General features: G+C 51.4%; 1 protein-coding gene across 1 annotated transcript; it reads right to left on the bottom strand.

Annotated features, from left to right (window-relative positions):
* Positions 1-594: 594 nt before the first annotated feature.
* INCENP (inner centromere protein) lies at positions 595-16,974 on the bottom strand. Its single transcript, XM_068397725.1, has 16 exons — positions 16,675-16,974; positions 16,475-16,585; positions 14,809-15,602; positions 12,836-12,887; positions 12,634-12,667; positions 10,452-10,530; positions 9,853-9,904; positions 9,421-9,538; positions 9,205-9,339; positions 6,851-6,960; positions 6,376-6,496; positions 5,511-5,633; positions 4,809-4,984; positions 4,447-4,519; positions 1,649-1,808; positions 595-931 (listed from the first exon to the last, which is right to left on the bottom strand). Exons 1-16 carry the CDS (start codon positions 16,815-16,817, stop codon positions 717-719), a joined length of 2,496 nt encoding a protein of 831 aa, XP_068253826.1. The 5' UTR covers positions 16,818-16,974; the 3' UTR covers positions 595-716.
* Positions 16,975-17,344: the final 370 nt, after the last annotated feature.

The following is a 17,344-nucleotide window of genomic DNA, read 5'->3' as shown; positions in this document are numbered from 1 at the left end:
GACGGGGAATTCAAATTACAAACAAAATTCTATCGGAACCTTTGTACAATTTCTCTTAACAAAGCCTAGAACAAAGCCTGCTCACACTGCTCTGGGTGTTCCTGGAGACACAATTACACCGAGGGTCACACCTCTCTCCAGCAATAAAGTCAATAAAATCCTCGGGGTGTTTCAGCCCGAGCTGGAACATCAATGTCCATCGAGCTCATGCACAGAATTGTACTTGGTGTCAGCATAGGGTGTATGGCTGAAAAGGGAAACGAGGGCATCGTTCTGCAGTTTGCAGGGGATGAGGAGGAGCACGGTGTCTTCCTTCTGGAGAACACCAGCAGGGCACGTTTGGATTTTCCTCAGCCCCAGCCCCGGGGCGGGCAGGGACAGCAGGCAGCTGTCGCCTGCTGCTGGCAGCTACCACCAGGCCTGCTGGGCTGAGGAGGGAGGATCACCGAGCTGGAGGTGATGCACTCTCGTGAGCTAAGGGTCTAAATCTTCGCCAGCTTAAAGCTAAGGGTAAAAGGAGACGCATCCTTCCGAGGCAGCATCCCCCAAAGCTTGCTGCTGTGCCTAACAGTGAGGAAACAAGCCCCGAAACCAGAAGAGGCAAGAGGCCCAGTAAGAGCTGACATTTATTCAATGCTAACACCTAAAGATTTACAGACACGGAACAGTAACTCCTTTCTCACCCAGAGACGGACACGCCTGCCCGCTGCTCCGGCTCAGCACCTTTTCAGGCTGTAGGGCACACCCAGGACCGACTTGGCGCCCGCGAAGGGCGGGGAGCTCCACACGGCAGAGCTCGTGCGCTTGAAGTAGCGCGGCTTGCTCTTGTAGAAGATGTCCTCCAGCTTGGGGCTCGGGATGGCCCCGAACACCGCGTCGATGTTGGGGGGGTTGTAGTACTGCCGGATCACAGCCTGGCTGAGCTGATTCCCTGGGGAAACAGAAGATTACATTTGCATTAATTTTTTTAATTGAAATTGCTGCGTAGGCTGTTTGTGTGCAACGTGTCCCCGCTCTCCTCATCTCTAATGACAACAGATTGCAAACGGGAGAAATCCTGCAGGTTTTGGTGTTTTCAAGCACCCTGCTTAAGCCTCAAGATTCACCACAGATCACCCTGAGGGTGAATATTGCGTGTCCTGTTTCAGTTTGCATGAGCCAAGGTTTCTCAGCTCTTCTTCCTGCAGGTACCATTAGCTTCCCCACAACTTCTTAGCTCACCTGGGGCAGGTGGAATATGAAATCGTGGAACTGATTATTTCAGAACCAGAACAACAGCTGCTCTGAAACCTGGCCCATGACACCTGGCATTACTTTGCTTTTTAAAGACAAATCAACATCAAGCAGGCTCCAGGCCAGAGCACTAGGTCAGAATTACTCCTTTCACATCAGCAGTGACACCAGCAGCTCTGTTAAGGCAGTTTAAGAGAGTATTTGTCCCCCAAGCTTGTCACAAGAAGGTCCCCAAGTGTAGAGGAGCCCTTGACTCAGCACTCCAGCCACACTGCTGGAGACGAGTACTTTTAACCAGTGCACAAGTAGGAGGAACTGGGCAAAATCTTACACCAGGTCTTACTATCCGTTGGAGCAAGGCTGCAGTGGGGTTTGTTGGGGATCTCGGGACAGAGATCAACCCGCTGACACGTACCAGTGGCCCAGGCAGGGACGGGCTTGCGAGGCTGGCTTTCGTCATCAGTGGAGTCATCGCTGTTCAGGTCCAGTCCGTAGTTGTTTGGATTTACCGGGGCAGGCTTGGGATCCTTCTGGGCCTGTGGAGTCATCTGGTAGGAACTGCAGGCAGGGGAGTTCTAGAAGGGAAACACACCCCACGGGCGTTAGGTGATAGCCCTGCTACGCTGCCGAGCCGCAGCGAGACGCTCGTGGACTGGAACCCCTCCGTGTCCCACCTCCTGCTCTATCACACAACTGCAAAAACCTCAGTTCTAAAGTTCTGACCCAATTATGACTTTGCATTGCCTTCTCCTGCTTAGTTAGGCTGCTTAATTGGCTACGTACGACACGAACAAGCCAGCAACAGATGCATCTAACACCCAAACTGCAGTTCCACTCGGTTCAGGCAAGGCTTAAACGGAGTTGTTACCTCCTCAAGGCTGGAGCTGAGGAACGTGCTGTAAGCGCTCTGCAACCAAACTTCTGGGCTTGTTTAATAACATTAAACTGATTGTTACCACGTAGAGAATCTGCACGGAACAGCTCAGGACAAACTAGTGCAATTTTTATGGGAACAGCACGACTGAGAAATGCAGGTGAGGAAGGAAAAAAACCTTAAAACTGCAAATTTCACCAACCATGAAACATGTCTAGAGTTGGGAGTGTTTCTTCCCCACAGGAGGCTGCCTTCATGGCTTTGTGTCCATTAACTCGTATTTCACTGGGTTTGCATTTAAACACCACAATATCTAGCCTTGTAAGGAGATAAAGATCCATTTGTTTGTTTTCCCTGTTCAAGACAGGCACATTCACCTGCGGGTTTCTCTCAGGCTCCACCAGCTGGGAGGCCCAGACACAACACTGTTCCACAGGCTCTGCTGCCATCCTGTGGCTGTTTCCAGCCTTGAACTTCAATGACACCATTTCAGCATCTCTGCTGCCCGTGAGGTTCATCCCGTGTTCAAAGCGGAGCTCAGAAAGGCAACTCTAACAGCCACTGCCTTACCCCGAGAGCACAAGAACCCCGGCAAACACTTGCTGCTTCCCTTCCCTCCTTTTCACTCCCCAAAAGTCATTTAAATACCCAAGGCCACCAGGAGTCAACCTCAGATCAGCAGGAAAAGTGTCCAGAATCCCTTCCTTACTGAAAGGGAACATAAAAAGCCGAGGGTACAAGTGCCCACCGTAACACCTCGTCAGTGCTGGAATCAAAGCTCTCTGATGTCATCCCTTAAAGGACCTTCACCAGAGAGAGCAGAGTTACCTCTTTGTTTTCGAGGTGCAGTGTTTGGGCTCTATCTTTAGCCTTTTGTTCCTCTGGCAGCTTCTTCTGTTCTTGCTCCTGCCTCTCCATCTCTGCTAGCCTCTGCTGCTCCTGCTGGCAAGCAGACGTCACACGTGAGCTCAGCTGATCAGCTAAGCTACGCTGTTAATCCAGGGATACGTTGTTTTGATATGCAAAAAAACCACCTCAGCATCTAATTGCAAGTGTTTGTGGCTTGTGATGCTAAGGAGCACTTTGAGCACAGTCCAGGCAGTGAACAAATGCAGTGCAACAGCTCGAGCTTTCCTCACAGTGACACAAACAAACTGCCCTTCCCATTTAAGAGCATTCATTGCCTTCCTCTGATAACGCCGTGACCTCGTGCTTTGAAAAACTTGCTACTGACTTTACCTTCAGGATATAGACATCAGAAACCAGCAGACCATCTTCAGATGGAAGTCTATGCTGCTGATCTTAGCCTCCTTTCAGACTAACAGTATTTTCAGAGGCCGAGTCACCCCACTGTACAGCAACCATCCCAAACGGGTCCGGAGTCTCACCCTGTAAACGCTTCGGTTTTCCTTCTGAATCTAAAGGCAACCACGAGGCTGCCAACTCAAAGTTATCAAGTGAAATAAATCCCACTCAGTCCTAACGGCAGAACAAGTTCTACACAGGTCGACCCCCAGCTGCCTGTCAGCTTCAGGAGGCCAGCTGACAGGGTGAGGGGCTTGCTGGGCATGCAGGGGTCCCCCCAAGGAACCCAGCTCCCTGAAGGCAGTGGACAAATAGTCTTGACAGTGCAAGTTCTCCCAGATCTTACATAAACCAAAACCAGTCCAAACAGCAAAGAGGTTGCTACCAATTCCCAGCAATTACTGTGTGCAAATCCCTCAGAAGGGACATTCCAAAGCTACCTGAACAACACCTGTGGGCTTTCCCTCTGCTCCGCTGAAAACGCACGCTGCGAGTTAAGCAAAACCCTGAGCCTACCCAGCTGCAGGTGCTTTATTCCAACAGCACAGATTGCCAAGGCACCAAAAGTCCCCTCCTCAACACCACAAGCAGAAACATCTGCTTGGTTAATCTGTGCTGGCACAACTGTTGCAGAAAACAACCTGACAAAGCCTACAGCCTGTACTCATGGTGCTGCTGAAGGAGGCACAAATGTAACACTGAGATGTTGCTTCTGAGGAGTCTGGGATTAATTATTGTTTGATATCAAGAGGGGTACAGATACAGTGGGCACAGAAAGGGGGAAAAGCTGAAGACCTCACTTCAACGTGTGTGTTATCTGCCCTTTCTTCTTGCTGCTGCCACCCAAAGGGAGCAGGCGTGCCTCTGGACACGCAGAGAACAGGCTCTGGGTAAACCTTTGGCTGGCTCAAGTTCAGGGTGCAACAACTCACTCATCAGGGCTCTTGATGGCCTCACAGCTCAGCTGCTCCTAACAGTAACAGCTACTGAAGGCAGACCCACACAGCCCTACCCACCTACAAGAGGGTACTTACCTTCTTCTCCACCTCCTTAGCAGCCAGCGCTTCCCTCTGCAGGCGAGCAGCCTTCTCCTGCTGCTCCCGTAGCCTGAGAACCAGAGCGACACACCGTTACTCCCAGAGCTACGTGGGGTACCTCCCACCCAGTGCCTGCTGCAAACCCCTTTTCTCACAGCTTCTCAGGGCACTCCCCACCCTACTTCCTACATTAGTGAGCCCAGAATTTCCTCTTGGCAGCTCAGTACCCACGATGGTCCAGAGTTGTGCCAACAGTAAAGTAGCTCTTCACTGCTTGGGCCTTTCACAAGTACCCTCCGTTCCTGCTTCTTTTCAAAGTCCCAGCACAGAATTTAGCACATAAATTGACATTGTCTTACTTTTCTGCCTGGATCCTCTCCTGCTCCTTCTTCCTCTCCAGCTCCCTCTCTGCAGCCAGCTGCCTCTCTCTCTCCTGTTCTGCCTGTCTCTGCTCAGCAATCTTCCTGGCACGTTCCTGCTCCTCTTCCTTCCTCTTCTGCATTAGCTCTTTGTGCCGACGTTCCTCCTCCTCCTCCTGGTGAGCCCAACAAGGCAATTACTCACCTTACATTGTACAGGAGCAGGCTCCAGAATTAAGGAGCACAAACACCTTATTTGACCCGAGTCTCCAGCACCTGCCACTGCACAGCCAGGACACGACTCGGGGCTGAAGTCCTGGTGCTTTCAAGGTGGGTGCAGCATCTCTCCAGCTGTTTCAATGCTGGCCTTTCCCTGCCCACAACATACCCCAAAGGGCCACCATGCTCTGGGTCTCTGAGAGACAGGTTTAACTGGGATATTTTAATAGTTGCCAATCCACAAATTAAGGTCTTTAGTAAGCATCTGTCCAGGACTGTGGCAGAAACGTGGGTCACAACCCCGCTGACAGCATGTTGCAAGGGCAAGTGGGAAGCACAACGCTGCTGAGAGCTTTAGGACAGAGCCTCTCCACCACACTAACTCCCTCAGCCTGTCAGTGCTCCCGCTGGGTTTCTGGCTTACAGAGGCTGTGGCAGACTGCAGCCACCCTAACCCCACGCAGGACGGGCTCCAGCACAGACCTGCTGCAGCACTTTTTGCTTTCTGGCCTCCTCCTCGTGCCTGCGCCGGGCCTCTGCTTCTTCCATTTTCTTGGCAGCCGCTTTCTTTTTGATCTTCTCCTCTGCCAGCCTTTCCTCCCGCACCTAGGGGACACACAGAGCCAGCTGAATGCCCGAGTCTCAGATGGGACAGTTCTCTCTGAAATACCATAGCAGTAGGTCTCAAAGGTGCAGAGCTCCCACTCGCTCACGGGGCAAAAAGCTTAATTTTTTGCCACCAGGAACAAACGGGACCTGTGCTTTATTTTTAAAATGTAATATTTAAGGAAATTACTTTTTTACATCTCCCCAGGAAGAGCTGATCCTGTTCTGGTATTTATACATCCAATACCACAAAAGCCATCAGAATATAGTCTCAGAACCATGAAATAAGAAAAGCAGATGGAGACAATTGAAACAGACAAACAATGTCTACGGTCACATGCACAGATTGTCTGAAAGTCTCAGGTACAAGAAAAGGGCTGAGGAAGGACATTTATTTTCACCTCTTCATCAGATGGGAGAACAACTTCAGGTAGATAAAGCCTCAGGGCCATGAGGCTGGCTTTATCTCAAGTTCTTCTCCCATCTGACTAACAGAGCCTTAATAAAGCCCATTTAGATTCATAATTTGGAAAACAAGGGGCTTCATCTGCCATCTGCTGTAACCAGGAGAAAGGCAGTCACTCAGAACCACAAAGTTTCTGGAAAGATCTTTATTCAACCATCCTCTAGATATCAGCAGCCTCAGTTCCTGCCTTTCTGGAAGGCACACTCAGGTGGCATCATCTACCTCAACAGATTATTTATGCTCCCAGATCACCCCTGTAGGTACACTGGGCCTTACCTTCTCGGTCTTCTCGTCGAACAGAGCTATCTTCTGCTCGATGCGCCTTTTCCTCTCCTCCTCTAGTTGCTCTGCCCGCTCCCGAGCTTGCAGCACCTTGCGCAGGCGCTCCTCACGCTTCCTACAGGACAGACTCACTTCACCACTGCAGTCCAGCTGGGCAGACTCCTCACAACCCAAACACACGGCCAGACCCAGCTCTGGGGCAGCGTGAAATGCCATGACCCACATGCACCATCCATTTAAACACCAGCAATGCTTTCAAGCTCCACCTGAGATGGAGGACTTAAGGCGAAAAGCTGCAGAAGCACTCAGCTAGGACAGCTAACTTCTTATTAGAGAATAAGTACTGTCTTTGTGGTGCAAGAACAAGCTGACGAGAATTTTTGCTGCATGTATGGACTCTGCAAGATAAAAGGCCTAGACACAGGGACCTACAGGCACAGTCCAGGCAAGGCAGAAAGGGAATACTCACAGCTTTGCCTCTTCTAGTCGCCGTTTCTTTTCTTCCTCCAGTTTTTGTTTTCTCAGCTGCTCGGCTTCTTGCTTTTTCCTCAGAGTCTCCAGCTTCTGTCTCTCCTTTTCCTGGGGGGGATTGAAATGTGATTATACCCACCTGCCAGGGCTTCTTTCTACCTCAACTTGCTCGGGTTAAGCAAGGGTCCAGGAGTAACACCAAGGAACTGCAGCCAGAACCAACGGATGGTAACAAGCCTGAAACAGAGCTCAGGTAGCCTGTGGTGTGGTCATGGATGTTTGGGAACAGACACAACGGAAAACAAGGCAGTGGTGGTGATCTTGGAGAGCAAGAGAAGCAGCTGGGAAGTTGAAACAGAAGCACCAGCTCCTGAAGTCCAGGCAGCTTCCACAGAGGCTGCAGACAGGCAGCACCAAACAAGCAGCTCTAATGCTTGGCAGTGATAGTGACTTCCTGCAGCAGGTGCAGGGGACAGATGGTGCTCTAGGAAGCACCTTGCTTGCTTCAACTCGGAGCTCCCACAGAGCTTTATCTCACAGTAAACCACCACCATTTAGACAGCGTGGTCACAGCTTGTTTCAAGCACCCTGTCAGCCCCATATGCCACCCAGACAGAACCACAGGGCGTTTGTCCCACCCTCCAAACAGGCCAGCTAACACAGCCTAAGGAAACTGCCAATTTGAAGAGCAAGATCCAGCCACCACCACACTCGCAGCATTAAGATAAATTAATTTAATGTCACATTTCATACTGCAGCTGCCTAATTATGACAGGGCTGGTCTTAGTACAAACCCATCGATAAGCACAGTGAAACATCCAAGTGATTACCTTATGCTGGGCTCCACGCTGTAAACAACTGGTGTTATTAGTATCCAAACTGGCTAATGTAAAACTAATTATATCTTATTGCTCTGGTGCTATTTAGTTCTGTTTAGACCCTACACAGAAAATGTCCTGAGGGGAAGCTGTCTGCACTGGAACAAGACCTAAAACACACCATTCAGCGAACTGACAGCCACAAAGGATGCACTTAGAAGATTCTTTTCTCATTTTTTCAGCTCCTTTGCCAATACAGACACTAACGTGAGCAGTAACACCAGTGAGACAAGCTTGAATCCTTCACTGCTTCCTACTGGTAGACTTCTTGTATCTGCTGGAGTGCAGCAAGACTCTCTAAGCAGTACAACAAAGAAGTTCTGATATTAGGTTGCCAGATATAAGCTAGATGCAGGGAAACCAGCTTCTGCAGTACACCCTCCTCTCCCTCCCCAGCTCTCCTGCAAGTGAAAACAAGCCCTAGAACCACCTTATTTTGCAGGGAGGTTGTTGGGTATTAGAAGGATGAGCAATCTGTGCTCGACATGCCAGCTTCCAGCACGTCCCTAGGTGCATTTGTGCAGCTACACCCTTGTACTTGCCTGGCACTGTCAGAGCGCTGTTCTGGAAGGGGGACGACAGCACACTGACTGAAACCTGCTGTTCCTTGAACCCCGACTTCTGAATTAAACACCAAATCTAAATGCAGATCAGTAAGAGCAAGGGCTGCCCATCAGGGAGGCAGGAAGTATTGCTACTGCAAGTCCAGCCCATGTCAGTAAACAATCATGATTTATGACTAAACTGCCCCGTGTAAGCAGAACGCAGGGAAACCCAAATCCCTTTGGAAACCCAGAACCAGATCATCTCAAATCCCATCCACCCAAACAATTGCTGTTTGGGGTACAGGTGCTTCCCCTGTGAGGTTGTAAACTTCCCTGTGGTACTGCACAGGTAGAGGCATCTGCCTGCAAACAGCAGAGGTGTGGTGTTGGTCTTTGCTGGTTGCAACAATTATGCTGCATTGATACTGGTGCCCGTTAGACCTGAACACCAGCACCCTTGTGTCACTGACTCAGCAGTCTCCTATTCAGGACAGGCTCATGTTTCTTCCTGCTTCAAAGGCCTGAAACACCTCAGACCATCAGAAGCTTGGATTTAAGAGGCATTTGCTCAGATCTCCCTCAGTAGAGGAGTCCTAGAAAGGAGCCTTTGGATGTGCAGACTTCAGTTACACACACACCCCTCAGCTGCAGTATTCAAAATCCCCTTCATTTTCCTTTCCCAGTTTTCATTCCCGACTGTTACTTGCTGACACCACAGGGGACTGCTACAGTAATGAAGCTTAGAGTCCAAACGAGAACTCTCTAGGCAGCTGACTAATCACAATTTCATTTAGTTTATGTCAGTGTAAACAGACAGCATAAAGTTACTTCTTAGTTTAACACGGGTTGAAAAGTTTCTTTCACATCTGTGCTTTAACTCAGACACTCATCAGACCACCATGTACCAGCTTACAACAGTCTTGTCTTACCTTGGGACCACACTGGAGAGGAGTGTTGTACCTGATAAAAGATTTTATTACTCCATTTCTCCCCACAGAGCTTGGCGTCATGAGGAGCTGGTTCTTCTGCACAGTGTGCAAAAACGTTTTGAAAGGACGCACAACCTAGGAGAGGAATGCCAAAAGTGATCCTCAGGAGTAAGAAACAGGTCTCAGTGATTTACATCAGGGTTACAACGATCTTACTTTGCTGGCTGGAAAGGCAGGGGAAGGGACCTTTCTTCTCAGAGGAGACAGCCCTCCCTCTTCTGCTTGCTGACTGTCATAGCGTTCATCCACAGCTCTCTTGTAACTTGGCTTTCTCCTGGGAGAAAAACACAGTCCATCATACATGGCAAAGCCTCCTGATTGTCTCAAAGTCAGGTTTATAAAAAAGATCATAGAACTATCCTAGGTTAGAAGATATTTCATTGTGTACGCACAAGTAGGTATCCAATAAAAAAATTTCTAATGTGATAGAAGATACAAATTAAATCCTCTTTTCACAGAGGCAGAAAAAACCTGCTGCAAAAGTTTCACAGACCCAAAACACTGAAGCCATTTAACAGTGTTTCAGCTTTGAACTGGACTACAGATCTCCAGGGGCACCTCCCGACCAGAATGATTCTGTGAACATACCTGGCACTCTGGGGTGGTTCCTGGGTCTCCCCGTTCTTATTTAAGTTGCTTTCTGAAAGAAAACATACAGCTACACAGTTAGTTCTAGCAGAAAAAAAAATCCCTTCCCTCACAGTTTTGACAGCAGACAACAGATTTAGCAGCTCACTAAGCAGTAGAGAAACCCTCCATGAATTATGCACAGCAGGAGCTTGTTTGCTTTCAGCAAGCAACCACACAGCACCACTCAAACCTAGAAACACACACCAAAGCAAAGCTGCCTGAAGTGATCTGTGGGATGCAGCTTGCACTCATACTGCTGTTGTGTTCTGTGCAGGTACAGAGCAACTGCTCGTGTCAGAAACGGGCTTCAGCTGGGCCTCCACAACCTGCAGAATGTGCACCCCTCCATCGTCATCACATCTATTTCCATGCGCTTCCCAGGGTGGAAAATCACTCCAGCGCAGAATTTCCTAATGCTGAGCTCTTGGAACAAGTCTTCGCTTGTCAGAGATCAGATTAGTCTTTCAAACTGGGCTCTCAAATTAACTAGCCCATCTTTCAAGCTTCCCAGCCAGCCTCCCAGCAAAGTGGTGACACAAAAGTCCCCCGGAAGGTACCGTTGGGGCTCGTCTCCTGCGGCTGCTCGCTGCTGCCGGCGGTTTGAGAGCGAAGAGACATTTGGGGACTTTGGGGAACCTGCAGGAAAAGCAAAAGGGTTTCAGCACACTTCTCCCCCAGAAACAGCCAATTACTGTCACTCTGACAAGGACACTGTCTGCAGTGTTACTAGAGAACACAAAACCACATGCATAGTATCAAGTATTGGTAGCAGTACCCAGAGTGAAGACAAACCTCCAGCTGTGAAAAACACCTCAGGACACCACCCTGGTAAATTCCTGGCTGTTGTGTCATCACTAGAAGCGCAGACATTAACAGAACACAAGTCTCTAATGAGGGATGTGCTGCTTAAACTGAACAAACTCATAAACTATTAAGGACAAAAGCATTTCCAGCTGGAAATCTGTTTATGCTTGCTGGACTCCTGGCAGAGCCAGGCAGCGCTCATTTTACTCAGCAGTGATGAATGGTCAGACAGGGAGACAGCAAAGACCAAGAGCTCATTTCCTCGATTGATCTGTTTGTGATGAACGGGAGAGCCTTGCTGTTTGCTGCCTTTGCACTTACACCAACACAAAATTACTTCTCTTGTGATAATGGTTTTATGTGTCTGCGAGAGAGCAGGCAGGGGCTTCTGAGACCTGCACTCTGCCAGCAACGCAAGCACCAACTCCACTCCCCAAACCCTCGCAGACACAGCGGAGCTGGGGAGAGAAGAAAAATCAGCATGGAAACTTTATCCTCCCCAAATGCTCCTGCAGGGTCTGTACCCCAAGGCCAGGTACAGGAAGCACCTTGTTGCCCAGCAGAAGGACACAGATCTAATTAATTCGAGATCAGGCCCCAGAGGAATCTGACCTTTAAGTAACAGCCACGCACACAGGTACTGGCTTTATACAGTCATAGAGACAAAGGTATTTTCTGGTTTGAGAAGGTTGCTGAGTCACCACATTTTCACGCTGCTCAGGGCTCCCAAAGGGAGTCTCTGGCAGAAGCCAAACCCTGTTTGGTCGCCAAGAAAACTTCTGACAGATAGACAGATAGATAGACTGTGTTTATAAATTCACCAGGGTACAGAAACAGAAGATGCGAGTCCTCTGCTCACAGATCTGCAAAGCAGTCTGTTCGTTTTTCTCTTCTCCACAATTTCCCTTTAAGCTTTCCTACAGCTGGAACTCAGGCAAGCTACAAATCCAGAGGCACTACAAAAACTGAGGTGGTTTGAACTCCTGCAGATCTACTGACAAGCCCAGCCTTAAAAGCATGTATGAGCCTGTCCTTGCTTACAGAAGTGCTTAAGGCCACAGAGCTCCACTGCATTAACTCAGTCTTTGCTTACCGAAAAGTATTCTGGACAAAACACTGACATAATCCTGAGATTTCTTCCTCAGGAGGGCAGGGAGAGCTGTGGAGGGATATGTTTCAACCTGAATGATATTTACAAATTGCTGTGGTTGTCTTAAGACCAACTGATGAGTTTTAAATAATCCACAAAAGGTCAAAGGAAGCTTTAATACAAAAGCAGTAACAGCGTACAAACTCTGTCCAACTTAAAAGAACCTCCCTGAATTGTAAGATTATTTATCTGTATAGATTCAGGACTGAATTTTCAAACAGCTGATCTCTAGCAAGAGGCTAAGAAGCAAGAGCCAGAAAGCAGGACTCACCTCTGCGTGCCAGCGATGCCAAGGTCGGTGTTCAGCGCTGGTGACATCAACCCATGGTTTACACTTAAATATATTTATGCAAAATGACAGAAAACGCTATTTTCTAGCCCAAGCTAGCCTTGGCTTTGAAAGCATCTGAGGCTGGAAGAGCAGACTGACAGAGTACCTCTGCTGGCATCCAAAGAAGCCTTGGGCCACACGTGCTCATCTTCCAAATAAAACTTTACTGGTTTTTGTTTTGCCATCTTTGGAACGTTGTGATTAAACCAGACTTGACAGACTTTCTCTACCCTGTGTGCCAGAACCAGGGGGGCCATGGCCAGGCCCACGCACGTACACGAGCCCAGCACTCTGTGCCCCCTTTATCCAAGGGCTATGCAGCAGGTTGGCCGAGTCCAGCGACCCGTGGCCAGAGCTCCCTAACTCCCCAGGAACAAATGAGAGGTGTATTCAACACATTGTGCTCACAAGGCCACACAAACAGAAATGCTTTTCATCTCTGCTCGAATCTTACCGGTTTGGAGGGGGTACAAGGTCCAGGAGCAGGCCTAGGAAAAAAAAAACAAAGAAAAAAGGCAGCCAGGTTTAGTAACACCAAGGAAACTGGGAAGCTACTTGTTGTCTGCTAGCAGTGCGCTTTATAGCAGCAACACCACTGTGAAAAAATCCTCCAAGCAGGATGTTAAGGATAAAGAAACATCTTAAAGTCGTCTCACCCGGTTTTGAGAACTGTTTCTTCATCCTCTGGCTCCTCTCCAGAGCTGGAGACTGCAGGAAAAGAGAAAAATGCCAGAGCTGTAAGGTACAGGTGTGGGCCAGGGCTCTCCGTAGGAGGGAAGTTCTTGCAGAGGCACTTTCTCTGCCTCCTGGGTCACTGCCTGCAGTTCACACGCGTGCTGCTACAAGCAAGGGCAGCTGAATGTGCCTAAGTAGCACTAGAGAAAATGCTGCCTGCCATTTTAATGTAAGAAAAGAGATGGCTTTCAATTATAGATGAGTTCAAAGTGATTTTCAATGAGCTTACATTAACAGCGACTAGGTTTGGGCTTCGACTCAGGTTGCAGGGCCATGCCCAGATATTAGCAGTGGTTAAACCCAGAATTATTTACAGTCAGTGCTGCCTCCTGTGAAGCACTCCAGCTGGCTCGGGGGGAGCTAGCTTCTAAGTACCAGAAACTGCTGTTAATAATTAAGAAGGCGACACAGCTCCAGCCTGAGGGGGTGCACAAGGCAGACTGCACAGCCAGAGCGTGCAGCCTGCTCCAGTACTTCCACTGGAGATGTCATCGAAGGAGGCACAAACACACGTGCTGCACACACAGCCAGGGCAAGACCTGCTGCCTCGGAGGCACAGCAGACACTCTGCAGTGCTTAAGGTGCTTTGGGCTTTCAAGCATTAACGAGCTCAACTAGAGCTGAAATATCTCAGTTCCTCTCCTTACACTCAGAGATTTTGATGAGGCAGAAGAACAATCATGTCAAGTAGCACAGAGGAATGAAATAAAGCCTTCCTTAAACCTCCCAGGTAATCCAGATCCAGACAACACAGACTGATCGCTTAAACTGGGTAGATAAAGCTGCTTCAGTGCCTCTTCAGAATTACAGAAGACTTCCCTGTGGTTTCATTCTCTGCTGAGGGAGCCCTCAACACTGTGCTTAGAAACTTCAAACACAGAACTCTGCACTGCCCTGTTACCAGCACAGCAAACCCTGTACTGGGGACTGCAGGGCTCTGGTTCTGGAAAAACATTCAACTAGTTAAACTGGGATGGAAAAAACCCACTAAAGTGCTTCTCCAAATATACCCTTCTACAGCAAAACCGGGATAACTCTTGAAGAGAGGTCAGGTTTACACAGCACAAGTCCCACAGAGCCAGACCAGCGCGGATGAACGCGTTACAGCGGCGTTATTCCAGTTATCAGTGCTCCCTCCGGACAGAGCAGCATGCTGTGGAGCCAGGCTCTCCTCAACACCCCATCGTGTCAAAGAGGTTCTTTTGCATCACCTGCATTTCAGGAGCCATTTATTAGTCCACCACTTCCTAGCCACTTCTTTCCCTCGGCTTGAAAAAAAAAAAAAAGAGAGATATTATATCCATCACTTTGTTCTCCTGCACTAAATCCGATGCTTGCATTACAGCAGCACAGAAAATCACTTAAATCAGTTTGTCCTTCACCAAAACCTGCCTCTGTTGCAAGCAGTAAAGGTTTGGAAGACTTTTAATAAATTTACAAAGCTCAGCCTCAAAATTCCCTTCTCCAAAGAGAAGAACTAGCAGCCAGATTCTGTTTAAAGAGCGGTCAATGTGTGACAGCCACCTCATGTCCCAGAAAACATGAGCCCACAACCCTCCTGAGCAGCCACCAGCACAAAGCCTGTTCACCAGCTCCCTCTTTAACTTTGCCAACCACAGGAACCTGGAAGACATTAAGGCTGTTCTCCCAGTTGATTTACCAGGCTGAACTCACAGGCCACGAACCAGCAGAGTCACCTGGGTCTCTCTAGTCACCCAGCTCTCTAGAAAGGCAGAGCATCCACACAAAACTGCAGCTTGTCTGGCCTAGGAGGACCCGCTGCTGCGCCCCAGCTGAAGAACTGGCCCCATATCGTTGTCTTCCTTCAGCAGCAGACCCACAAAACGAGCAGGAAGGGAGCAAAGCAAACCCCGCCGGCGACATTCACACTTACCATCCACGTAACGAGAGGACGCGGCTGACCTCCGCGCCGCCTTCCTCTTGGCCATGGACCTGGTGATGGATCTCTGGATCATGCTTTCCCTCTTGCTGGCTAGTGAGTATTTCTCTGCCAGGGAGGTTCGGCGCGTCAGGGAGGTTTTACCCATCAGGCTTCTGCGCACTGAGCGACGGCTCAGCCTGGAGCCGGTCGGAGTCCCTGGGCTCTCCCTCGTGCGCTGGGACGGCTCCTTTCCAGACCCCTCGTGTACCTGCACAGGGTCATCTCCCTCCTCCAGCCCAGGCTCTTCACTCAGAACCACTGTGGTATTAGCTGCCTTTGCTGGCTCCAGCTTAGACGCAGCCTCGCTCTCTTCTGCGCCATCTGCCTCAGGGGTACGAGGGACCATCAGCTCAGAGGCTGCAGGCACGGGCGGCGATTTGGCAACGCTGCTTTCCTGGGGAGAACCATCATCTGAGCTCGAGAGAGTGGTGGTGGAGAGCTTCTCTGCTGGTTTAGATATGCTGTTATCCTGGAGGCGTAGCTCAGCACTAATGCGATCACCAACATCAATTTCTACTGAGGGAACATTCCCTTCTTGCTGGACAGGAAGGATCTCAGGAGTGGTCTCAGGAAGGACCTCTGAGCTTTTAGCAGATGCTGCAGCCTGGGATCTTGTCACACGTTGAGGTGGAGAGACTTGTTTGACCTCAGCCCTGCTTAGTTCCAGGTTCGCTTTATTTCGGAGTCGTTGGGAACATCGCATGGGGGGTACCGGTTTGAGACTGCTGTTCCTCCTTCTAGATAACCTAACGTTAAACAGAAACAGCGCATTAGACTGGAACTGGATTCAGGAATAGACCAGAACTCCTACTAAAACAGGCTGTTTGCAGAGCCCTGACTGAAAACACAGTGAGCAGAAATAGGGCGGCCACATCCCAATTTGTAAGGTGCCTGTACGACAGCTCACTGCTGTTCATAGAATCACAGCACAGTTTGGGTTGGCAGGGACCTTAAAGCCCATCCAGCTCCAACCCCCTGCCATGGGCAGGGACACCTTCCACCAGACCAGGTTGCTCCCAGCCCCATCCAACCTGGCCTTGAACCCTGCCAGGGAGGGGGCAGCCACAGCTTCTCTGGGCAACCTGGGCCAGGCTCTCACCACCCTCACAGCAAAGAATTTCTTCCTAATATCTCATTTAAATCTCCCCTCTTTCAGTTTAAAAGCCTGTGCTGGAGGCGGCCTGTGGCTCGACGCTCTGCCGCGCACAAACAGGGAAACAAAGCCAGAACCCCTGGGACGAGCCCCCCTACGAGCTCGATGCTCACAGAGCTGCAGAACGCAGCTAACCGGGCAGTACCGGACCCGACGGCTTTAGAGCGGAGGGATGGCGAGGGGAAAGCACGCAGAGACGCACAATGGCCCCGGGTGACCCACAGCCGCGCCGTTCCCGAGGCGCGGGGTGTCGTACCGCAGCACAACGGCTGGGCGGGCCTTTACCGCGCGGGGTGCGGTGGGGGGTTCCCCTCGGGCGGCCTTTCCCGGCCTCCCCCAGTGCCCTCCCCTCCCCGGCGCTGCGGGAAGCCCCCGCACTGCACCCAGCCGGCCCACACCCGCCCCAGGCCCCCGGCCTCCAACCCCGCCTCGCGGGGGGCCCCGCCGGGCCTACCCCGACCCCACCTCTTCCTGCCCGGCTCCTGGTTCTCCTGCAGAGCGGAGAGGCGCTTCCTCCGCTGCCGGTTCTTCTGCGACGGCGTCTTGGGCATCAGCTCCGGCTCGTCGCTGTAGTGGCTGCGAGGGGAAGGGGAGAGGAGGAGGGGGCGGTCAGCGCGGGGAGCGGCCCGTACCGGCCCAGTACCCCCGGCGCGGGGGGTCGGTACCTGCTGAACATCCGCGCCGCCTCCTCGCGGATCTCCTCCAGCCACACCAGGTCGGTGTCGTCCACCTGCCGCAGGAACTCGGCCAGCCGCCGGCCGCACACCGCCGGCAGCTGCGCCGGGCCCGCCATCGCCGCCGCCGCCATCGCCGCCTCCCCGGCCCCAACCGCCCGCCTCGAATTCAAACCCAGCGCCCGCCTTCCGCTCCGCCGACGTCACCGCCGCGCCAGCCTATCGCCGCCGCGCCGCCCCCCGCCCGCCCTCCCCATTGGCTGCGGGGCGGCACGGGAGCGCTCAAAATCGGCTCCCCTCTGCTCACCACTCTCTGTGGTCGCGGAGGACTCGGCTTGGAAGGCGGGGCTTGGAGGGGCAGGCAAATGGGCTGCGGGGCTTTAACGGCGGGGGGGTGATGGGCGTGGGCAGCGGCCAATAAGAAGCCCCGCCTCGGGGGGCGCGCGCTGTGATTGGTGGAGGCCGTGGTGATCTCGGGGCGGGAGGCGGAAGCTGTGTCCGTGAGGGCGCGGGGCGGTGGGCGAGGAGAGGCGGGAGGCGGCCCCGGGGGCAGGTCCGGGACCCGGCCCCGGGGGGCGGTGGTGGGGCCGGTCTGGGGCTGTGGTGGGGCAGGCCCCGGCCCTGTGGGCCTGCTGTGCCTCGGGGGGAGGCAGGCAGAGGG

The sequence above is a fragment of the Nyctibius grandis genome, chromosome 4, assembly GCF_013368605.1.
Source record: "Nyctibius grandis isolate bNycGra1 chromosome 4, bNycGra1.pri, whole genome shotgun sequence".
NCBI lineage: Eukaryota > Metazoa > Chordata > Aves > Nyctibiiformes > Nyctibiidae > Nyctibius > Nyctibius grandis.
This window is presented reverse-complemented; position numbering and strand designations above follow the sequence as displayed.